Source organism: Hyaena hyaena, unplaced genomic scaffold (genome assembly GCF_003009895.1).
Source record: "Hyaena hyaena isolate Hyena2069 unplaced genomic scaffold, ASM300989v1 scaffold_133, whole genome shotgun sequence".
NCBI lineage: Eukaryota > Metazoa > Chordata > Mammalia > Carnivora > Hyaenidae > Hyaena > Hyaena hyaena.
Window position 1 is genome coordinate 3017053 of NW_024080765.1, and position 25883 is coordinate 3042935.

A 25883-nucleotide genomic window follows, 5' to 3' on the forward strand; every position below is an offset into this window, starting at 1 on the left:
AAATACAAAATCCTAAATACAGGGTTAGTCAACAGAATACAGCAGCATTTTAAATGAGCGGCTCAACAGTAGATTCTTATAACATAGTTGGTGTCTATTATCAATAGCTCAGAGGAGAAAATCTGTATAATTATAATGGTAGACACTGAAAAGTCATTTGAAAAAAAATATATAACATGTGATCCTAATAAATGGGCTTCATGAATAATCTTGACATACTAAAGCACTGTCAGCACAGAGCCACACACCATGAGATCATGCCCTGAGCCGAAATCAAGAGCCAGATGCTTAACCAACTGAGCGACCCAGACGCCCCATAAAGCATTCTATTTCTAATGTAAAGGTTAAAATTATACATGGCAGTGAAATACTATAAATTAGACATTCATAAAGTCAGAAACAAGAATGCCCATTATATTAAATCAAACTGAAAATTTCTAAAAATTAAAATGTCTCTGGTTAAAAAAAAAAACACTACTGCTTTCCTATCTAAGCAGTGACTAGTTTAAAATATTACAATACTTATAATAATATGAAAAGGCCATTTCTAAAGGTAACAACAATATTTTTTTTGGAAACCTTAAAAAATTGAGAGCTACAGTAAAGAAAATTTTGGAACTTTTAATGAGGAACGTGCAAACTACCAATTCTGTGCTCTCATCGGAAAGACTCCTAAGTAAATTTAAACACAATGTTTTCAGTTAAAATCCAAACAAGATACCTTGGGGAAAGTGATCAAAATGATTCTGAAAGTCACATGAAAAAATAAACACGCAAGAATAGAAAACTTTGAAAAAGGGACAATTAAACTCTACCCTACAACAAATATTGTCTGCATTGTTCTAGGGACTAAAAATACAGTGATTAAAAAAAGGACTACAATGACCAATGCATATTTTATAAAGATATAATCCAACAGTAGAACTTGTAACAGAAGAGATCAGGGTGGAACACAACCGAAAGCCCGGAAATAGACCTGAATAAGACATGGATGGTATTTACAAACTACGATTAGGATGTACTGTTCACCAATGCTGCTTGCGTAACTAGGTTAGGCACTGAGAGAAAGCATGATGTTGTCCCTTACCTCACAAAACTAAATTCTAAAATGGTTTAGAATTAAGTGTAAAAGTAGAAAGCCAGAGAAGTAAAGTAAAATTATGTGAATATTAATCTTGGAGAAAGCTTTTCTAAGGAGAAACCATAGGAAAAGATGAATAGAATTAGCTACATATATAATTTAAAATTTTTCCTACATCAAAGCACACCATACAATATTTTTTAAATTATAGTTTACATAGGGCTATCTAATAATTAAACATGAATAGTTGATAAAACAAAATATACCTGGCTAACATGAAATGAATTTCATTAGTAATCAAAGAAATACAAATTAAAATGATTTATCATCTGCCAAACGGCAGATTTAAAAGTCTTAAATACCCGACATAGCTAAGTGAAAAGTAATAGGAATGAATGTAAAACTTGCAAACCCTTCCTGAGGGCAATTTGGATACAGCAGAAGTTTAGAAGTATACCCCTATATACCAGCAATTCCAAGGAATCGTGTATATTTGTTTTTATGCAGATTTTCATCACACTGTTATTTATAACAGAAAAGTTAGAAATATTTTGTGTCCAGCAATAAGGGAACTTAAGGTACGGTTCTTCTTGTTATAAAGGAATAACTTACAATCATTAAAAAGAGTAAATTATCGACATAGCAGGATGTTCACAATGTATTATTAAATGAAAAAAAACCTACAAAGTTACGGGTAATATAAACCCATTGTTTTAAGAAAAAGATTAGATATGCATTGATATACACCCATCAAAGTCTAAATATTAATGGTTATCTCTGGATGTGTTCCTACATTTTTAATATGTACCAGTCTAAAAAGAACAAAATAAGTATTTCAGTTTTTAGGCTTTGTCAGTAAAACATGGCACGATGGGTAACAAGTAGTCATCTTTTTCAGATTATTCCTGAAAGTCTGTTCTGGATATAAGCAAGAATAAAACAAGGCTAAAAATGGCCTGGAATTCGTATGGTAGTTTATTTACAAACTATCAAATACAGCCTTTTGTTGTTTTTTTTTAACAAATGGCTTATATTAAACACATTAGATTTAACAGTTACAAGACTTTACTAAAAGTTCTTGCAAAGAAGCACAACACCTTTACAATAAACTAGCTGTGAAAAAAAAAAAAGAGGTGATTCACTTACAGGGCTTCATTTTGAATGCTACTACAACTAGGAATTGTTTTGACATGATGAAGTGGGGAAGACCCACAAAATTTGTTAGTCTCCATAATTTAAGGACAAGTTTTTGTATTGTCAAATTTTTGTCTTCTCCATCTTCAAGTGGATCCCTTGATAGCTTATTAATTTGTTCTTAATAGCTTTTATTTTTAATTAAAATAAAAGCAGCTTGAGAAATTATCTGGAGAGGCTTTGGTAAATGACAAACTTGCTCCCTCATGACACCACTGGAAAGTATAAAACCTTGAAAGGATTTAAAAGCAGTGTTTGCAGGCCTGCTAACATAGACTTTCCTCCTCTAAACAGAAAACAAACTTAAATGAAAGATTCAGTCTCACTACCTAATCGTTAGGTATTTAAATGACTACTGTCATTAAAAAAAAAAAAAAAAAAAAAAACTCCTTTTGAAGATCTATCCTGTATAGGTTTCTAATTAAGTTTTCTAAGGTCTTGTTTTAGTCTATTTCTCTACTTTTTGAGTCGCTTTTGACGTTGACTTTTTAAAACCATTTGTGTTAAAGTAGTTGTTCGGTATTCTAAATTTAATTATTTTATTTCACTGTTTAGCACTGGTAACTTTTTTCCCTAAAGTTTATTTTGAGAGAGAGAGAGTGCACACGCATGAGTAGAGGAAGGGCAGAGAGAAACCCAAGCAGGCTCTTCACTTGTAACTATTTTAAAGTCCATTTTCTGGTTAAACAGTTATGTGTTTTCTGCAGAATTTAGGTGAGGCTTAGAGGAAGTGCCCTGGAAATCCATCTCTACATCTCATTTTTCTTAGCTGGAAAGGTGAGGGGACAGACCAGATGGTATTAGAATATTGGAAGGAACATCCTGTTCAGACTTAAAAAATCTCAAAACCAGTATCCCAGAGGGTCAGCAGACCTTCATTCAGAACTGGTATTTCATTTTAACAAAAAGGGGGAGGTGGTGGCTATGGTGAAAAGTTGTGTAAAACTGGATTAAGCTCCTCGCAAACACAGTGAAACGTTGACTCACAAGTTCCAGTGAGAGTAGTTTGGAAGCACTTAACCCATTTACCTTCCACCTTTCTTAAGAAATCCTGATATTTCCTACAAATTGGCCTATTACAAACTGGCCAGATGCAACTTAAAATTTTTCATCAGAGTTTCCAGTTGTTCTATTTTGTTCCCGAATGTTCTTTATTCAGATTTGACTTTAAAGTTTCACACTCACATTTTCGTTTCTTACATTCACTTAAGAGAGATGTAGATACAGGTGAAGAGGAACAAATACTACTTCCTAGCTTCTCCACACCCTGTTACAATCTGTCAGCCCACTGGAAGTGCGACTTAATGCCCTTCACATTAATTGACGTAGCCCAAGGCACTGAATATATACTCACTGACAGAATGAAGCCCTGAATCACAGCTAAAGCATCATCTTAATTCACATTCCACAAGCCATTTTCATCAATAAACCCCTTAAAATGAGTCTTAGAAATTTCATGGGTGACTACCATTCTCCAACAAATAATAGACCAAAGACTTGAGTTGCATGCAGAAAATCTTGCTGCGTCAGGAGATATAAAAGGGAATTTCACATGAGGGAGATCATAAGTTTTCTTCTTTTGGTAGGTCAGTCTTCTATTTTCATCTTCATATTTGCAATCTGACTTACCTGTTTCTTTCCCCAAAACTTAAATAATATTTTATGTTCCTTAGATGTTATTCAAGAATACTCATGATTACTGCAATTATAACCTATATAATTAGTGATTTCCATCCCAGCTCTTTTTACTAATCCATATTTAATAAGGTATTAAATGGCATGGAAGGATGCATTAAGATTTTTATTACCATAGTTCACCGACTGTTTCATATAATAATAACATCTCTGAATTTGAGAAGTATTTTACAATTATTGCATCTTAGCATTGTGTTGTGATTTAATTGGCAACATTTTTTCTAAGTGGCGCGTAAGATATTGGTATATTTCACAATGAACTAAGGGTAATATTAGAAACTATAGTTCAAATTTCCAATTTCAAGTAACAATTTCCCTGTCTTCCCAGCCACTCTCCCAACATAAATATGTAACTGAAATGTTGGAAAAACTATCCAAACACAGTTCAATTTTATATAAAATATTTAATTTTTAAAACACAGGCTATTCATGTCACATAAATATCTTCAATTGTAGGTTAGCTGCTATGGTCAGCAGAATTATCAAGTGTGACTATTAAGAATAACTTAGATACTGTCACTTATAGGAAAGTCTAAAGCGCTAGGACTCACCATATTAAAATTTGAGATACTTGAATACTGTAGCTATTTTGCTAAATTTCAAAATATTTCTTCACTTCCTGCAATGTAGTTTTGTTAGTACTCAATATTCAAATAAAAGCAAAATAATTTTTCTTCCATTCATTTTTCTCCCCAATAAAAAAAAAAAAAACTCCATCAAAAAAATAAAATGATCAACTGACATCAACTCATTTTATAGCAGTAGAATGGTAAAATATCCATTTTAAAATATCCTTACTGTCACCAAACTGTAATGCTTCCCATATCCTGTTTGAAATGAAGGTTCACAAGTCAGATAGAGGGCATGGGGTTAAATGACTGACTTTAGAACTGGAGCAATTTCCATTCTAAAACAGTTCTTCCAATTTACAATTCCAATCAAAAAATAAGTTACCAGGAGAACAGTTAAAACAAAATGGTTACTTGGCACAACTCTCATTTCCAGAGTTTATTTTTCCATTTAGTGATAATGGAAACGCTGGTTATTCACCTTTGGTTCCTTTTGAGAATTTATTATAATTGTGTGTGTGCGCATAAGCATGCACGAAAGTCAGTTAGACTTGACACCATGACAGCTTACATAGGGTTAGTCCATCTTTCACTGCTGCTTTTAATACAAGTAAAAAATGTTAAAATGAACTAAAGGTACTCTAAGCCTGGCAGAAGTCCTAATAAACCTCACAGAAGGTGAGAGGAAGGAAGAGAAGAGGTTTTCTCTCACTACTTTTTCTTTTTGCGTCAATAAATTCAATGTAGGCAAAGTTTCTAGTTAACAAACTGAACAGTTGTTTCTTAAAATGGGAATTGCATAACTTAAAATATGATGTCTGCCACCCCTCCCCCCATGAACTTTAAAAGAATCAGGCAAATTCTGTTCGTCAAGCCTTACTTCTACACTACTGCCCTCCAATTCTCATGGCAAAAGGCAAACAGGGACAATATGGCAGTCTGAGAAACGGTACTCGAAATTTCTCTTTTAGCTATTACTTTCAACCGCTTAAATGACATAACTTTTTAGAACCTCTTGGAAGTAACGAGGTACTGACTGGAGTTCTAATCCCTTTCTTTGCTCTCACTCTCCTCTATCAAGATAAGGTGGTAGTGGAAGGTAACACAGCCCAAAGACAGGCAGGAAAGAAGAAAGTGTGGTAGGCAGAGGGAATGGATTTAGCAGGACTGAACAGGCAGCCAGCCCCTCAACACCGGAGAGCTCCCTGCCTCTTCAGTACGGTATATTGATTCCCTTTAGAAGACAAATGGGCGTAAAGGTTAACTGCTTTTTCAGACCTTCAGCTTACCTGTTAAGGCACTTACTTACCCTCCCCACCCCATATTTTTCATATAAAACCCACTATTTCATTTGAATGTGTTTTGCTCGGCTATGATAATCTGCAAAATAAAACAAAAATAACATTGACCATTTTTTTTTTTATAAAACTGTTGCATCAAGAGAAAGGTTGTGTTTTATTTTCTGAAGTGAGCACAAAGTACACCTTTCACAATAACACTGAAAGCAGGTGCAAAGACTGACAGTGACCTTTGACTAAAGGTAGCTTTGTAAAAAGAAAAATACCAAATAAATCAGTGCCCTTTCTGATTGTTGTAAAACTGGAGGAGGGGAGGGGTTGGTTGGTTGTTACATAAAAGTTGGTCCAAACTTACAAAAAAAGCACAAATGTGCATAGTTCAGAAGATCTGCAAGAGGGCCATAAAAGACTCTTATGTCCCTAGGATTAGCATCCACTTAAAACTGCAAGAATACAAAATAAAATTGTTAACTAGAATTTGTGAAGATGTACAATCAATAGATCTAGTTTTTAGAACAGCATGAATTTAAGCAAAGGTTTTTTTTTCTTTTTTTTTTAACCATTGTATGCAAGACCCTTTTCCACATAAAAATAAAGCTGTTGTTGAATTAATATTATTCAAGTCTCTTGGATTGCTGCCTTAAATTGCAGCTTGAAAAGTCTTTCCAGATAAAAATGATGTGCCTGAGGAAAAACAGATACTCAGTATGGTAACCCTCTGCCTCGACCTCTGCCAGCTGATGTGCTAATGTGTCCCCTGTATCCTTGTGAATATCCAGGTCCTTGGGCAGGAGAGGTCCAGGTCTGTCCATGCATGAGGCCGGGGCCACCCGGATTTTCCTGTAAGTTACCACCATAGTTATAGTTGTGCATCTTTGCTGGCAAAGGATGAGTACTCTCTGGCCCTGTGGGAGGGTCACTGCTGTTTGCCAGGACTGCAATGGGGCCATGGCTATATTCAAATCTATGGTCCTTGTCTCCACTAAACAACATGGGACCAGTATTGAGGTAAATGTCTCCGTATCCAGCTACTGAACTGGGAAATGACTCGGAAAAGGCAGAAGGCTGAGGCGGCCCACCAGAATGAGATGAAGTAGTACTGTAGTTATCCAACGCCTGAATATCTGAGTTTCCAATGAAGCTACGTCGTTCCAATGGTGGAGCGGAGCTACTTCCTAGACCATCGCTGCTAACGTAAGGAGCGGAAGAGAAAGAAGAGGATCCAAAGTTGTCCTTGTAGTCTGACGCGGGTCCATAAGTGTCTCCTGCCTGGTAATCGATACCACTTTCTCTTTTGGGATCATCCTGGGGCTGATGCTGAGCGAGCAGCTGTAACAGGGCGGCTTTCACTCCGGCATGAGGGTCGGTTAACGAAGAACTAGTGGTGGGTGCGTGCTGGTTTTCTGTCCGATAATCCAGATCTTCTTCGGTGACCGGTGGTGGTTCAGGTGGTTCAGGAGGTCGCTGATCAGGAGGCAGAATACGAGGCCGGTCCGGTTCTGGGGTGAGCTCCAGTATCCTCATATCTTGGTGCTGAATGAGGTCATCTTGCCCTAAGTGAAACAAACCCCCCCAAAAAAGAGAGTCAAAAGTGACCATGGAAAACTATGTGTTAAATACAGTCAATGTTTCCTACAGCTGGTCCCCCAAAAAACATCAGAAGTTCCATTTCTGGCAAAAAAACCAAAAACAAAACAAAAAAAAAAAAACAAGGGAAAGAAAGAAAACAGGGATATAAACACTAATATTACCTGCTACTGTTTAAGTCTATGGTGACTGAAAACTTTAACTGCCTCGAGCTTTTCAAAGGTCTCTTACATCTACCTATTTCTGCTTGAAGAACAAAAGCCATTGTCCACATCAAGTTTCTGCCTTGCTCAATCATGTTGTTGTAGTTGGAGTAAAAGATTATTTCCCCCATCACAGGTTTACATGAGAAAAATCTATTACAGCACATACGGAATTTGTCAAAGAATCTACTCCTCCTAAGAGTAAATGGACCAAGAAACCAACCTACGGCCAGTGACCTGAGGATCTTCAGGACATCTATCTCCTAGCAATGCCACTGAACGATACGCATCACAGACCCTCCCCTCCCCCCACATAAGAAAACAGTGTGAACACAGCCGTGCTAGCAGTGGTCTGCTCTCTGCACACTCACCCGATGCCGGAGTGCTAGGTTCTGGAGGTGGCCTGAGTTGTAAGGACGCTTCATGTCCCGATCCATTTTCCCTCTCTTCCAGTAGCACATCTTTCTGCTTGGACTGCTGGGCCTTTATTAACTGAGTCAGCAGAACTGCGAACGCGCTCTGCACAGCCGCCTGGGCAGCATCAGTCTCCACTTTAGGCTGCGCGCTCTGAGAAGAAGGCTGAATTCCTCCCAAGGGTTTCGAAGACTCCTGCTGTGGTGTGGATGGGTCTGTCTGTTTTTCACCTGTTGCCAAAATTCCAGCAGGAAGGTTTATTTTATTTAGCTGCTGTTGAGTCTCAGAGTTTACCTTAATGTTCAACACTTGGACAAAATCAGCCATATTAACACTTGTTTTAGACTGTAGTAGGTTTAGTAGAATTGCCAATTCACTGTGGTTTAACTGCTGTCCAGGGCCTGTTTTTACTAAAGACAAAATTTGTATTAATTAGAATTGCCATAATTCACAGCACACCCCACCCCACCCCCAAATGGCTCTATATAACCCTATTAAAATGTACATTTGTGGGACAGTGTGAAGGAAACACTGTGAAACACGAATCTCAGCCTGGTTCTAATTTCATGTACATTTAAGATGTAACTGCACGTAAGTCAGAACAACAACAAACTGTGGCCCGATGTGAATAATTCTCTTCAGGGGCCAATATTTCAAAAGGAAAATCTAGCTCACTGCTAGAGCCTCATGCTATATGTGTAAGCGGGAGCCGCCACCTGTGGGTGTGGACTCGAGGCAGCGGCACGGGGCACCTACAGTGTCAGGCACTCTTGAAGCATTTTGGATCCTTCATTCCTCACAACAACCTTAAAGGCATGCTCTTTTATTACTCCCATTTTTTTTTTTTTTAACTGAAGAAACTGATATCCAGAGACACTAAATAACTTGCCCAAGGTCACAAACTCTGTTAAGTGGCCAAGTTGAGATTAGAACCCAGGTATTCTGATTCTGGAGTCTGAGCTCTTATAAAATCATCTTAAATGAGCTCATCTAAAATCATGACTATCTAAGAACCTAATCTGATTTTTGCTGTAAATTCAAACTGAGATGTTATAGACTCCTTAATAAAATGCGTTTTATTCAAATTACCATTTTTTTTAAGTAAGTCACCTAGTAAGTTAGGAACTCCTATAGAAGCATACTTATAATGTTCATCTAAGATGTTTACTCATCACCCAACAAAACAGATTCCATTGTTTTTACAATTTTCAGTTTAGGCCTGTGACAGTTTACATAGGGTCTCGTGCAAGCTTCTCTGAGCCACACGTAACAAACAAGGCTCGAATGTATCTGATACCATGTAAGTTCGGCGACACTACCCTGATAAGCAATTTTTTTATAAGAATGATGAACCAACCAAAAAGAAACTCCAAGAAAATAACAAACCAATGATTAATGCTATCCTTTTATTTTCTCTCTTTATATATTTTAAGATCTTATTTCTTAATGTTGTTTTTAGGTTGACTCAAAACAAACTTTTGCCAAGTTCTTCTTGTGGCCCATATGCATTAAGAAATAAGGAGCCATGCCTGCATCCTAAGAGCCAGTTTCCCCTCATTTTCCATTTAATTTCTACATCAGCAGAGCCAGTAACTATGCAGTCTCCTCTACCAAAAGGGCATTTGCTTTTCTAATGAGACAGTTGTTGATGAGGAAAATGAAGCAGAAGGATTCATTCCTATTTCACAAAACCAGGATTTTTACTTCTTAACAGTGACAGTTTTTAAAAAAAAGGAAAACAAAAGGTAAAATGAAACTCTGGCCAACAAATAACAATTGCTTTTGGTTTGTAAAGTAATGTACCAGCACTTTAATGTAGTCTGACCAAGGTCAAGTATAAGCTTGATTACATGGGGAAGCATTAATGGTAATCTTTCTAAGCTAATCTACTCTATATTTATATCCAACCACCAAAGTTCAATCTGATCAGCAGATCTGTTTTAATCAACTAACTGATCTTCAAAACGAAATGACAGAATGAGTTTAACAACATTTCTGACAACACTCAAGAGGCCATATTCTCATGAAGTTTTACTCATAACAGATTGATCCAGAGGAAGAAATTTAATAAGTTTCCCCCCAGATAGCCTTCTATATCATACTTCATGAGATTCCAATCTTTGAGATTCTATAATATAACAGGACATGTAAGGAAGAGTGATCTGAGGACATTATAAACAGAATGAAAGAACTTTTCTATGAATTTTGGCTGTTTTCCTTTGTCTTTCTCCGGATTCCTGCATGGGGGTGGGGAGAACAGAGAAATGTGACCATTCACCAATCATATGGAATTTGATGCTTTCTTTAGAAGTTCCTCTTACCTTGAGATTGCTTCATACTGTGGTGCCAAAAGCAGTGAATGTCTATACTGGCACAAGCAATTAACAGGGAAATGTCAAGTCTGGTGAATAAATCTTAATGTTTTAGCCACAAATGCTTTAACACAACAGCAATATAATCACCACTAGCGACAAAACCAGGGAAGAAAACGACCCGGGAAGCACTACTGACCAGGTGCTACGTTCGAGTTGCCCTGAGGTTTCAGCTGTGAGGACGGCAGCGCGCCCTGTGGTGTGCTGGCCCTGCTGTCATCTAAGCCAAGAGACAAGTCCTTTCTGGGGGCTTTAACGGCAGAAACGTCATCGGTCATGCCCATCTGCTTCTGTCTTCTTCGCTTTTTACTCCACAGCTCATGACAATCTTGCCATAAAGGAAGACTAGAAAAAAAAAGTATCACATTGTTTGTCAATGTTATTTCATAACGACAGCCAAAACCTGCTAGTATCTCCTACACGGCACCAAAGCTGCCACCCCCACACCGCTGCCAGCTGATCCTGAAGACTCCATACACATGCTGTGTGAGCCCCTCAACAGAAATCATGCTTGATGCGCCAGCTCTGTCAGGACCTCACCTTTACAAATGGACTATTTTTCTGTGGCTTCTGAATAATTGATAAATAATCATTTACTAAAACTATGGAGGAAGGGGCACCTGGGTGGCTCAGTCGGTTATGCATCCGACTTCGGCTCAGGTCATAATCTTGCGGTTCCTGGGTTCGAGCCCCACGCTGGGCTCTGTGCTGACAGCTCATAGCCTGGAGCCTGCTTCCGATTCTGTGTCTCCCTCTCTCTCTGCCCCTCCCCTGCTCACGCTCTGTCTCTCTCTCAAAAATGAATAAACATTAAAAAAAACTTTTTTAACTATGAATGAAGAACACATGTTCATAAAAGTATGTTACTATTATCCTTGGTGCAGTCTTTTAAAGCCAGTTCTTATCACAGCACACCATACACTGAACAGGACGTGGAAAAAAAAAGGCAAAAAATATGCCATTCGCAGAAAATGGAAACAGGATTAAAGAGTAGTAAAGGCTAGGAGATAACATTTGTGAAAGACTTTCTGGTAAAAGCTTCTTACTTCTTTAATACCCTCTTATTTACTTCCATAATCAAATGGTCTAAAATGAAACTATGCTACAGAGAAGGTTCAAAAATAGGTAGTCCAGGCTAATTACTCATCAACAAAGGGTTCTGAATACCTGGCAGCTATCAAAATTACCCACAATTCTCAAACAGTTCTACCTTAATGTAATTTCTTAAAACTGGTAACACTACAGAGTAACTTTTGCCTAAAGAAAGACATATATGGTTGATTTATAAATGTTTTCTTCTTATCCTAATAAAAATTCCAATGGGAAGTTACTATTATATCTATTTTAAAGATGAGAAAATTGAGGCTTGGAAAGGTTAATAAACTTGCCCAGAATATCTACAAATTCTCTTAAGCAGCCCCAACCTGGTGATACAGCTGCAAGTCTTCAACCTGGGTGTGTTCAACTCTAGGGATGCTTTAAAGGGGGTGCGCCTGAAACTGTTTTCAAATAACTGACATAGCTCCATGTCCTTTCCTAAATTTGACCTTGGAGAATGGCCTGCACAGCAAGTTCTTTCACACCTCCTCTTTCACAATTATTCTCATCTCATGTTATAAAATAAAGGCATATGCAACAATATGGTCGAATCTTAGCAATATAATATCAAGTAAAAAAAGTCATTCCCAAAAGATTACAAACAGCATGACACCCTTTTATAAAATTAAAAACAACTAAAAAATTTAAAATATAATTTTTTATGAGTACATATAGATGGCAACAAAAGTATATACAAAAGAAAACAGGGATGATGATTACCTCAGGTGGAGGAAGGCAGGGGGCAGGGGGTAGGGAGAGGGTATGATATGACTAACGTAGGTTATTTCCAAGGTTCTAGCTTTTATCTGGTAGGTTCATGGCTGCTTATTAACATCATTTAAAATAACTAATTAAGTAACTAAAAGAAATAAAAGAGAGCCATGCATGGACCAATGATGAGTGACACAAGGATTATGATTAAACCAAGTCTATGCACCTGAGGTCCAAAAACAAAACAAAGGCATACCTCTCAGCCATCTTACTATGGTGCATTGCCTCAGCGTGTAAAAACCTCCTGGAGTAACAAACAAAGGTACAATTTGAAATATTGATATTGGGAAGCTTTAAGGCATCATAAACCCGCCAAAGACTTTCCTTTCTGTGTGTGCGTGTGTTTATGTACTTTCAGATGTGTGGCCTTAGCCCCTACTGGGATATTCTGAATTCAGTAAATACTGCAGTGCTCAAGAGTGGGGAAACAAGAGTGACTTCACTTCTTCCACCCTGATGCTCTTGGGAGAGAGCCCCATAATGGGAAAGCAAAGAAATCCACTGGAAAGGGCTTTTGGGTTCCCTCCCACAATTTGAAGCTAAGAGATTCTTTAAGGATGATCTCCACGCTCATCTCTAGGAAAGACAAACAGTACCCAGAAATAGCTGTAACGTACAGGTTAGTGATGCAGACTCTGGATATGCCAGCAATGTTTTCCAGGACGACCACATTTTTATATGCTTTTTCTGAAGGTTCAAATACTGGCTCAGCCACTTATTTATTGGGTTTCATTAGGCAAGTAACTTGACCTCTGTGCCTCAGTTTCCTTATCTTTAAAAATAAGATTAACAATGTAATCTACCTTAGAGGTAGAGGTAATAATATAGGTTAACATAAGTAAGCGCTGGACAGTGCCTCTCACACAGTAGGCACTGTATTCACACTTGATACCATTTATCACCATTCAGTAAGATCGTTTAAAACTACTTTTATCAAATCACATCATGAAATGTTTATTCCAATTACAGTTGATCACATTTTATCTTATAAATTGTTCAGTGCTTTTCACTTGCTGTTGAGAAAAAATAAAATTATAAGCTAGCTATCACTCTGTCATTTTTTAGCAATATATGCTTTCTTTCTTTGCATTAAATACTCCCGTAAATTTGGCTTTTTGTTTAAATTTCCCATTCTCATTTGATTATTCCTAAAATTAATCACAAGAGTTTAATACATACATGTTTCCCACGGAATACCATACTAATGCTTTTCTTCAGAGTCTTTACCTCAAAAACAATTTATCATCTTAACTACCCGTTACATATTACAAAATGAGAGATGTTAAGTTGTTCATATAACTTTTAGTTTCTATATTAGATCAATATCATTATTATTTCAGCCTGAATGTTTTAGTGATGCTTCCCATAGTTTATTACTGGATTACAGCTTGTTCACCAAAGTGTGTATTAATATGTTTATTTTTAATGGAGAAAAGCAGTCAGGTGTGTTCTGATAAACATTAAGTGAATTTACGTGATGTGTTTGACAATATAGACAGAGTTTCCAATTAGGTTATGTGGCAGATGTTTTCCATTATTTAAATGGGATGTATCTACAGTTCCAAGGTTTTCACAAAACCATGTATTTTAAGAATACAGGAAGAAACAGAACGCAAAATACGGACTGGCGAAGTTGCACTGACGTTACGTGCTGACACCCTGAACTCTTCCAGGCAGACTTACTGGAAGTGCTAAGAAAAGAAAAAGTGCCAAGTAAAAGAAATCATTTAATAAGGTGCTGATAAAGTTTCTTTATTTTCTCAAAATTTGAAAAAATAAACATGAATGACTGATAAAAATCTTTCCCAGTCATAGTCTTTCCAATTCTTTACTGTCAAGAAAATTAAAACAGAATCTGAAGTTGACAGCTGATAGGTCATTATCATAATTTCTGATGACAGATCACTATGTGATTTGGGGACATAATATGGAAAGCGTGCGAAGAACTCAGTGATAAAATTATGACAAAAGACCATCTGTTCACAAAGGCTTACTTACAAGGGTACTTATAAAAAGAAAAAAATAAAATTACAATTAATGTGGAACTCTCATTTCTCGAATAAGTAATATTAATTGACGGATATTCAAATTACTTGGGGGGAAAAAAAATCACAGTCCTACCTCTTTCATTAGGTTGCATTTCCAACCAAATTTACTAACTTTTTTCTTTCCTTAAAAAAAAGTTCTTAATTGGAATATAGTTAACATAAGATAATATTAGTTTCAGGGGTAGAACACAGTCAACAATCTTCTTTCCTTTTTTAGACTGAAATACATACTAGTAATATTCACAGTGAACATTTGGTCAAGAAGAAAAGAAGCTTTATAGTCAGAAAATTTTTAAGATTAAATATCCATTTCTATACAGATATGTGTTTTAAAGAAGTTCAATAGGGTAATCAATAAAATACTTTCAAGCATAAATATGTTACATTAAAAACCTGCAAAATTAATGTAAGTTCCAGATAAAAAAAAGGACAATGTCCAATTGCTGAAGAGTTGTTCTATATTTTCTAAGTGAATCTTGATGAATATCAAAATGCTAAGATATTCTGATCTCAGTGGATACATGTACAAGTGATATAACTGCTCCATTTAAAAGTGTCAACGCTTACCATACACTGACATTTCTATCTTTTTCAAGTATCTCAACCCTTGATTAAAATAAGTTTTGATGTCAATTTAAATGTGCTCATTACATTTTTTACCAGAATTTACCAATAATGGGAGAAAAATGATCTTACATTCCTCGTGATAGGATACAGCAGGAAGCACACATCACTACCTAAGTACTATTCTTGACCAAAAAAAAAGTTATTCTAATTTTGATCACAAGAAAGCAATTACAGCCAAACTGTAGAATGTTTTATAAAATAGCTAGCTTGAACTCTTCAAAAATGTCAAAAAAGCCCTCCCTCAAAAAGCAATTAAAGACTGAAGAGAATTTACAACCAAATCAAATGAGTGAGCTCTGAATGAATTCTTCATCAAAAAAACAAAAAACAAAAACAAAAATTAAAAAACCCAACTATAAAGGAAATTCCTGGGACAAGTGGAGCAATTTGAATATGGACGGTCTATTATATACGGCAATGTTACCATTTCTTATGCTTTATAATGGCACTGTAGTTACAAAGTCCCAGCTCTTATAGATACATGACAAATCATTTATGAGTTTGTGTCACTTCCACAATACAGATATTTCAGGACAAAAACCTTATATATAGTGTAAGGCAAATGTTAATAATTATTGAATTATATCATTATTGAATTATTGCTGATATATACTGACAAGCAAAAACAAAACCAAAAAACCCCACCATGAAACAATTAATTAAACAGTGAATGATTTAGGTCCTTCAACATGTTAAATGATAAATCCTTTTTGCCTTTCAAATCATCCCACAATGTCTATTCATATGGTGTAATACAAACTTAAGGAAGCAGAATGTGAAGGTCTCAGAAATAAAACAAGACCAATCTAAGTGATAAGTGGAAGAGCCAGGATTTGAACTCCAAAGCCCATGTTTGTCTATTCACGATATGCTAATTTTATTACATGTAAACATTTTATCAGAGGGATGGGCCTGCTTTTATGATACTCATCATAAGGTTTTAAATTACTAAGAAAATCCCGACAGAAGTTCTAGGTCCTACCAAAAAAGAGAACCAGATGGGCGGCTCTGCCCCCTCCCTTTTCCCCAAAGCAATCCTGAGAAATTACAGGAGCCACAAGGAAATGAAGGTTCAAGAACCCAGCTATTCTGACCCCCCAACTCCATCCGTTTTCTCTGCATCACACAGAGAACATATAGGCTTTTGTTACGAATGTGCTCTTATCCAATGATAAGGATCTTCTAGCGTTTAGTATGCCAGGAATATTTCAGAACTTCTGTTTGTTACTGAACTAACTGGCCGGCTCCACCCTTTACTAGATTTGTATTCTTGGGCAAGTTTCTTAACCTCTTTGAGCCTGCTTCCTCCTCTATGTAAAGAGGCCAATAATAATACCCACCTGATAGGATTATAAAGATTAATGTAATACATGAAAAATGCTTAGCATAGCACCCAAATTTCTAGCTACAGCAACACTGGGGGTGGCAAAAGTAGGGCTAGAATAAGATTAGCGGCGGAAATATCTTCCTGGAGTCGAAATCCAGTAGTAACATTACAAAGAGGAAGACCGCTCCCGCTAGTCCTCTGGTCAGCTGAACGTTAAGCAAGTTCTAAACTCTAGATGTGCAAAGTATGTGTATTACTGGCATTCTATTTCTTTTGATTTATTCTTTTTCTTTTGACCTAACTAATCATGCAATAGCTTCTGCTCCTTTTATAACACCTGCTCTTAGAACTGTCCAGATGGGACCTCACATAATAAAGAGCCACTTACTCTGGCGGAGGCATCTTGGAGGGCTCCACGTCCCGAAGGAACTCGCACTGAAGAGCCTGTTCTGCCGTGCAGCGCTTACTGGGATCCAGGGCGAGCATGTAATCAAATAAGTCTAGTGCGGCGGCAGGAATGCTGGCACGAGAGGGTTACAAAAGTCACACGTGTCTGGGACACAAGCCGAATGCTTCTTAAAATACTAACATTTTATAACATGTTTGCACTACCTTATTTCAATAAATTCCACATTTTCCTTTGAAGATGTATTTTTAGATACTTTCTAACGATCATTCTAAAATAATTTGAAATCTGGCAAACAGTATATTTTATTGCTCAGTGGGCAATCTGCAACTGTAACATAAATTAAGAGCTGAATAGAAGAGTTTCCTCTAACAAAATAAAAACCTGAACTCAAATTAACATGAAACTTACTTCATTAAAATTTTAAATCATGTTGAAGTTGTGTCATGTAAGCTCCAAATCAAACACACAACCCCAAATCACTGAAATCGTAATGACACTGAAATGGTAATTTGCATGTAGCAAAGGGAAAGTCAAACTTAAAGGACATAAAAGAATTGTGATAGGTCTACATTGGGTCAATAGAGGACAGAGTGACATTTAGAATTCACAAGAAATAACTACAAAAAAAAAATCAATGTAATATGGACATTTAAGCATCCCCTTCTTACAAAACAAATTCTTCTCTTAACTTTCGACGATACTGCTTCTTTGGTTTCATGGTGTTGAAATATGGTAGTTTGATGACATCAGGCCACACTGCAGGACATGGGCTCCCACATATACGGCTAAACAACACACAAAAAGAACTACATCAATATAAATTACACAGAAACAAAGTATACATACAACTGCTACTTAAAACCTCAACTCATTCTTCACTACATAAAGGTTAGAGTCTTGATGCAATGTATAGTATAAGAAGTTTCACTCAATACTTCAGTCATCCCAACTCAATTACTTGTTTTAAGACATCAAATTTATTTTCAGTAGCTACTTCTAACACTCCAAACACTCCTAAAAAGAAAACCTTCATACTTGCACAATCAAGTCTTAAAACACAAGTAACACTTCAAATATGCTGACCGTTATCATGAAGCAAGCTAACAATTTTATGCCAATCAATCAAGGAGTAAGAACTTAGTTATGTCTTTCTCTGGTTTTACAGGTACCTGTCATCACTTCGTCTCCTGACTACGATGAAGTTTGTGAGAGCACTGGAAACAAACTTCCTACACCCAGGAAGGGAACTGCACTGTGTCGGTCAACAGGAGGATCCTTCAAAGTAACATACTTGAGACATGAAAGTTCTTCAACTTAAGTAGTGCCACTGATCTCAAGGTATTTAGAAATTTTAACTGCTTTAATCTCTGCTTATCTGTATCTTGGAAACCCTATTTTACTAACTAGTAAGTCCTTGTCATGGTAATTTGTAGAAGGCAGGTTATAACATATATAACAGGTAACCCCAGCTGCTATTAAATATTTAAAAACTGATTTGATAATATGTAGATGAAAAATTCATTAAATATGCTTAGCCTCAGTATACTGAATCTCAAAAATAAATGTACATGGTACATAAAATTCTCAGCTGGTCTTCCTATGTAAAGAGGAAATGTCCAGGCACATCACTGACTAAAAGTAAAACTGTTCTGTACATAATAAATAAATGCATGCACCAATGTGTATAAACGAGTGACTGCTAAAGCTGCCAGCCATTCTTTAGCTGAGCTGTAGAATGCTGTCTCAGAAACACATATATTTATGGAAGGTATCTATCTCATGTCTTTTAAGCAATGCCACTGAAATGTACATTGTTGTTTCAATGTAATTTAGGATTTTTGTAAACCTAAGCTTTTAAAAAGGTCTCAAGAGCCTATTCTTTGTACACTGCATTCTCTTCTTCCTTAGAACTGGATTTTCACAACCTCCTCAAAAATACAGTGGCTGTCTCAGGAAACAAGGTCAGACTCGGGAGTATGGCTCTAGGATCTGGTTTCAAACTGCCTTCCCAGTCTCATTTCCCAATTCATCTCTCCCCACAGACCAATCACTCTTACACGTCTGTGATCGTATTTCTCCTCCCTAGATTCTAACAATCAGAATCCTTTTCATTTCCGCAAGGTTCAGATCAAAAATAATCTATTCACTGAGGCTACCGAGAACAGTCACTCTGCATTCTACTTGCTTCTTTTGATACTATTTCACTTTTTTGGATTTTATTTTACATGACTGTTTCTCTTATTAACCTACAGTGTGGGAACTGTGCCTTTTAACTTTAGTATACTTCTCCCAATAACTACTATATAAGTAATCCCAAGCAGACTGATGTACGTTATTACAGAAATCTAAAGTATACTGAAATTTTAAAAACTAAGGATACTTTCAACTGCAGAAATACCAGAAAATGTACTCAAGTTATGGAGGAGGTACAGAATTTTGGCTATAGCTCCAAGGATAAGTAAACAATAGACAGGAGGCAAGGAAGTAAGAGAAACATTACTGGCAAAGAGAAGTGCACAGGCAGAGAGGCACGCAAGTATTCCAGCACAGACATATGGGAGGAAAACTAAGGAAATAGGTGGAAGTTAGGGCTGGGCGGAGGGGGAGGGTTACCTGGGAGCACAAACAGGAGCCACCCAGTAAGTTTTAACAGACAGTTCGCCTAACCAGAATGAAGACAAACTTTGAAAACAAACTTTAGAACTGAAACCTGCCTGTGACAACTGGTCAAACTGCATAGCTTAAAAATCTATTTCTTCTTTTGTAAAAACACAGATTAGATTTACTTCAGAGCTGTGAAATTAAATGAGCTGGCATTTGGCCCATCCAACAGCACTATAATAAAAACAAGTTTCATTACCTCTTGCCCAAAGAGTATCAAGTATTTTACTCTATGTGTTATGAGAAGATAGTTCAGTAGTGAAGTTATCTAACTAGTATAGCAGGTCTAATTAGACCATCTGAGGTAGGGGAAGTTACTAGAAACTAGGGAAGTGGACTTGACAGCAACTGACGATAACTGCACATTAGTAAAACGTGTGCCCAGTGGCCAGCCAGCTCTCTCAAGATCACTTATCGAAGAGGTCTGGAGATGAATCATATACTAAAGCCCCAAATACCCGAGATCTATTTTGGGACTTTATTCTGACCAACCTACTCTGGTATCAATACCATATGGTAGCTTTTTATTTTTTAAAAGGCCAATAAGGACAAAGCCTTGTATCCACCCATACCTCTACCTACTCTCCTCAGAATTTTCTTACAGATGAACTGTAGAATCAACAATGTCACACTCTAAAAGTAAGAGAATCTGTTCGGATTCCACTGCTGCTCTGAATTTATAGATTTAGAAAGGATTGCTATTTTGAGGAGGCTTATTACCCAATTTTTAGATTTCCTTCAGTTTATATGTACTTTCCTCAATTAGATCTTATATATATTGCTTTTTATCAGCTTTGTTTTTTGTTTTGAATGTATTCTTATTCCTTTTTTTTAATTTTTTAAAATTTTTATTTATTTATTTATTTATTTATTTTTTAATGTTTTATTTGTTTTTAGGAGAGAGAGAGAGACAGCGTGAGCAGGGGAGGGTCAGAGAGAGAGGGAGTCACAGACTGAAACAGGCTCCAGGCTCTGAGCTGGCAGTCAGCACAGAGCCCGACGCGGGGCTCAAACCCACGAACCGCGAGATCATGACCTAAGCGAAAGTCGGACGCTTAACCGACTAAGCCACCCAGGCGCCCCTAAAATTTTTATTTATTTTTGAGAGTGAGACAGAGTGTAAGCAGGGTAGAGGCAGACACAGAATCCAAACAGGCTCCAGGCTCTGAATTGTCAGCACAGAGCCTGACGTGGGGCTTGAACCCACAAGCTGTGAGATCATGACTTGAGCCGAAGTCGGACGCTTAACCGACTGAGCCACCGAGGCGCCCATGTATTCTTATTCCTATTGTATCGCTTCAGCAGTATATAGGTTCTACTATAGAAAACGTTTGACATATGACATACAAAATTTCAGTAGTCATCTCAGATCCTATGGGTCCTAACATAGTTTTAATAGTTGTTTCTTTGAGGCTTTCCAGGTTTACAGTCTTATCACCTATAATCAGAATTCTCTATTTTTTCAAGGATGCATACTTCATTATCATTATCATTATATGGTATGTGGCAATTTCTAAAAAATGTTATAATGATCATGGTGGCATACGATACTGGGTAGTGTTGTTTGGTTTCTGACTCTAACGGGAGTACTCTACTTGTTTACAACTGGGAAGGATGATGGCTTTTGGTTCGAGGAAAAAACCACATAATATAGTCTTAGACACACACACACACACACACTCGCACACACTCTCACACATATATCCTGTTAAGAATGAACGTCTTCCTTTTTACTCTGGGTTTTATTTTTGGCTTTTAAATTTTTAAAAGGCAATATGCCTAACTATAATATTTTGCACTCTTGTTGGTTTCATTTTTAGAAACTCTATTAGAACCATCATCTGCATTACCTCCCTTGGGTTACTACTGTTGTGTATTATATTAAGAGCTTTCCTAATACTCAACCTTACATTTAAATGAATACAACCTGGCCCTAATAAAAGTACTATTATTTTAGTGTAATGCTGTATTCTACTTGTTCGTTTGGATGTTGTACATCAATAATTCATATGTGAGATTGGTATGTAGCAGCAGTTCTCAATAATGGGGTCCAAAGACCCCTGGATAATAATCTCCTGGACCCTTTATCAGTCTGGTAGGTGAAAGGGAGTACACTAAAACATTATTTACCTTTTTTCAATGTGTTGATTATCCACTAATGGTACAAAACTATCAGCAGTAAATACTCTTTACTACTATCAATCTCCCAGGGCAGGGATGATACAAAACAGCCATTTCACCTAAGGACATACTTGCTGAAGCACTAAAAACTGTTAATGTTATTAAGCCCTAACACTTGAGTATATATCTTCTTTATATTCTCAGTGATGAAACAGAAGATAAAGCACTTTTTTTGCTCAAGAAATTCTGATAGTTATCTTGAGACACACTCGTGTAATGTAACTGCTGAAGGAGTTTTTTCATGGCCCATCATTTTTCCCTATAAAGGAACAAGTGACACACTTCAGTCATTCAGACTTGGGTATCTGTAAGACATTTTCTCATATGGGAACAAAGTCAGCTTGTTATTTCAAGGAAGACAAGTGTGACATTTATTTTCAATTACAAATCCAAGATTTCAGGAGAAAATTAGAATACTACAAAGTTTTTACCTACACCATGGACTTAACAGCTTCACAATACCTACAGCCTTTCTGATGAGATCAGTGGTGATAACCAATATTACATAATGAAATGTTACATTTAGAAGATCTGCTAAATTCAGTGACCTCATATTTTCCAAATTACCCATGTTACAAAATCTTCACAGATCCAGAGTTCAAGACAGACTAATGGATTTTAATGCATTAGAATACAAAATATTCCTTCATGTTTTCACACTGCACTATACAACTAACCTATAAAAAATTACCACTTAGTATAGTTTCAGAGGAGAATACACACAATTATCTGAAAGACTACTGAAAACAACATATCACAAAGAGGAGAATCCAGATGTTACTTTATTAAGCCAGATATTAAATGATATATATAAAAATGTAAAACAATGCTACTCATTCCACCAACATTTACTTTAGTTTGGAAAACATGGACTTTTACAACTAAACAATATTAACATATTAACTTAAAATGAATATTTTCAATTTCTCAGTTTTAATTTCTAGTATGATAAATATCAATAGATACAACTAGCACAAACAAGATTCCTGGGATCTTACATAATTTTTCAGGTGTAGAGAAATTCTTAAGAGCAAAAAGAAGAATCTAAAGAATTTGTATGCTACTGATTTATGAAGATATATATGCTTCATTTTTTAAAAAATGGGAGCTTCCCTTCTTTACTTCCATTCTAGAAAAACAGAAGCCCAAGCCTTTAAATTTGTAAAAATTTCACCTGTGTGACCATAGGTGGATAGAAGCAGAATTCTTTTCATTTCAATCTACTTCCAATGATTCCAATCATTTTTTCCATGCTTATAAGTGTTTTTTATTTCATAAGCAATGTAATGTACACTGTGTGATACAAAAGTTCTTTGTGGAGTTAAAAGTGTGACTCTCGTGTTAAAAACAGTTTTGCTCTCAATTCATCATATCTTGTCATCACTGATGTTTTCCGTTTTCTTTTGCCATTGATTTTAAACCCATGCTATTTCTATCACAAAACTTTTGTAATTTGCTTAAAATAGTTTCTGGAACAAGGCTACGTAGACAGAACTTAACCACTGTAGTGTGAAGCTTTTTAAGACAGATTTCTGATTAGTATTCCCACCTTTGATTAGTTCACACAGATTTTTATGCAGACTAGAACTCATCATTTCTGGGGCTTTAGATTGGGGATATATTCAAACATAACTGCAAATAAAGTGAGGGGGAGAAGTATGTACGAAATTTACATTTGTTTAATTCTTAACAACCCTAAGCATATGATTAGTCCTGTTTTACTTGTGAAGAAACAAACTTAGAGGGTTATGGAACTTACCCTAAGTCACAAGAGCAGGAAGTAGCTGAGCTGGCATTAGAGCCCAGGTCTGGAAGATTCCACAGCCCACCCTTTCAATCAATAGTACTCTGCTGCCTCCTTCATATCAGGGAGTCAGGGAGACAACTGTTTCTTTTGTCAGAAATGTCTTTTTCTTCATGTTTTAAAAATAATGCCATAGGATCACAATTCCAGCATCTTTTTATATTATAAATATTTGATATCATACCAACAAAACAAAAACATTCTGAAATAAATAAACTAGAATATAAAATAGCCCCTTCTCAAAAACCCATGCTCAGATAACAATTCCAGACTCTTTTGATGTGTCAGTCTTACCTAAATGGGATCAAAGCAAACAGCCTTCTGCAAAACCATTCTGTAAAACATCATGTAATGATGTTGCTTTTCTGTGTCAACATCTCCAGATTTACCATTTCCTTTCTAATCTCTGTACAGTACGTCACCAAGTGGATGGACTGAGTTCACCAATGGACTTAACATGTTCACAAAATAATCCAAGTACACTCGCGTCAGGATCTTACTTTGCTGTTCCCTCACTTCATTCAGATCCTTGCTCAAATGACACCTTATGGGAGAAACCTTTCCTGACTCTATATATGACACTACCTCCTGTCATTTTCTATCCCTTATCACTACCTGATCCATTTTTATTAATTTGTCTCATCTTATCTCTCCCAATTAGAAAGTAGAAAAAGCTGTGTGCCAGCTACCTAGGCACTGAGGATACAACCCGCACCCTTCACTATATCCTCAGTGCCTAGTAACTGGCACACAACCAGCAACCAGTAGATACTTGTTCAGTGAATCCCCCCAGCCTTGAAATGTCTTCTCTGTACTATATTTGAAAGTCCATAAAAACTTCCTTATTTCTGGATTTCCCATATAATTCCACCAATTCAACTATGTATCTTGTGCTAGTGCAAAATGGTTTTAGTTGCTATAATTTTAACATATGATATGCCAGATTTTCCTTCTTTTTAAGAATTTGCTAGTTATTTTAATGTTTATCTGGAGGGATAATGTCTTGAAATTCTCATTAGGACTATAATGATTGATACAGGTTGACTGCCATCTTTAAAAAAGTTAAGGCTTCCAACCAAAAATGAGATTCATTTCTCCCAATAGCTATTCAAATCTGCTTTACAATGTTAAGTGAGACATTATAGTTTTCACTAAGCCTAGAGTATATATGATGGTGCTTTTGTTAAAGGGATCTTTTCCTTCATGTACGTTTCTAACTGGTTATTATTGGTACACACTTTTAGGAAGCTACTGATTTTAGCATATATGTATTAATATGTTATATTAAAATATTGTGTAATACATGTATATTTATGTACATATGTATTGTGTGTACATACATATATATGTGTATATACATGCACACATATGTAGACACACACAGGGTTTCTCAACACATCATTTTACTGAACTTTTTTATTTAAGGTCTTTCAGGTAATTCCCTTGCATGTTGCATGTATGCAATGTTATCATGTACAAATTAAAACAAGACTGCCTTCACCTTCCCATTATTTACTCCTCTTTCTGGCTCACCTTTCTAACACTACTAGTTAACTGGTTAGTACTTCTAAAAACACTCTTAAAATAATGATACTGGAAGACACTTTTATAATTCTTATTTATATCTTCTAGTATTCAACACTAAATATTATTCTGGATATTAGTCTGTAATACATTCTTTCATCTTATTAAAGAAATCTACCTCTACACTTGGTTTATATTTCCAGTAAATGCCTATTTAACACCTACAAAGATAAACATATTATTTTACTTCTATTAAAATGGTGAATTATAGTAGTAGATGTCCTAAAACTGAAACATTCTTGTATTCTTGGGATGACTCCTAATTGACTCTGCAAGCTGATTTTTAATGAAAAGCTAGATACTACTGGCTAATCTTTTCTTTAGAATTTTTGGATTAGTATTCTGGAAATATTTTTCAGGATGTTTTGGTCAATTGCTTATGTCATACTAACCAAAAATCTCCAGCAAGTTTTACTTCCTACATGGTGGAGAGAATTAGTTAGAAGTTTAGCTACTGTGGTAAAACTAAATTCAAATCTCAATTTTGCCACTTGCTAATTCTAGGACTCTGGACAAATTCTTCACTTTCTAAGGTTCCTTTTTCTTAACTATAAAAAGAAAGAAGGCTGTTATGAAGCTTAACTGAGGTTAATTCAGGTGAAATTCTTAGAACAATGTTTGCATCATGTATAAAGTAAATAAATGTTAACTTATCATTAATAGAAGCCTTAGTATCCAATACAGTCAGGACCAATGCCTGGTTAATAGAAAAATGGGTAACAGGGAATCATTTTTAAAAAAAATAAAGAAACACAGATAAGTAATTTAAACACTTTATTATAAGTGAAAAATTAAAAAAATGTACATTCTCCAATTTTCTGACATAGAGCAAGGCCTTCTCTTTGAACAGAGGATGTGCTGAATGGGACTCTGTATTAGCTTTCTTGAATAAACCACACCCATAACACATCATCAAGGATTTAAAGCAATTTGAGTACTAAATTCTTCTCAATTTTTATG

At 36.1% G+C, this 25883-nt stretch overlaps 1 protein-coding gene across 2 annotated transcripts in view; it reads right to left on the reverse strand.

Moving 5' to 3' along the window:
* Positions 1-4354: 4354 nt before the first annotated feature.
* Positions 4355-25883, reverse strand: part of CDK13 (cyclin dependent kinase 13) — a 119264-nt gene continuing 97735 nt past the window's right edge. Inside the window, exons 10-14 of one of the 2 annotated variants that reach the window (XM_039237986.1) lie at positions 17362-17478; positions 16673-16804; positions 10553-10758; positions 7999-8451; positions 4355-7390 (exon numbers count right to left, since the gene is read on the reverse strand). In XM_039237986.1, the coding sequence (XP_039093917.1) occupies positions 6540-7390; positions 7999-8451; positions 10553-10758; positions 16673-16804; positions 17362-17478 (1759 nt within the window). In that variant the 3' untranslated portion in view covers positions 4355-6539. The remainder of the gene's footprint in view (positions 7391-7998; positions 8452-10552; positions 10759-16672; positions 16805-17361; positions 17479-25883) is intronic. The other variant, XM_039237987.1, reaches the window with a different exon arrangement.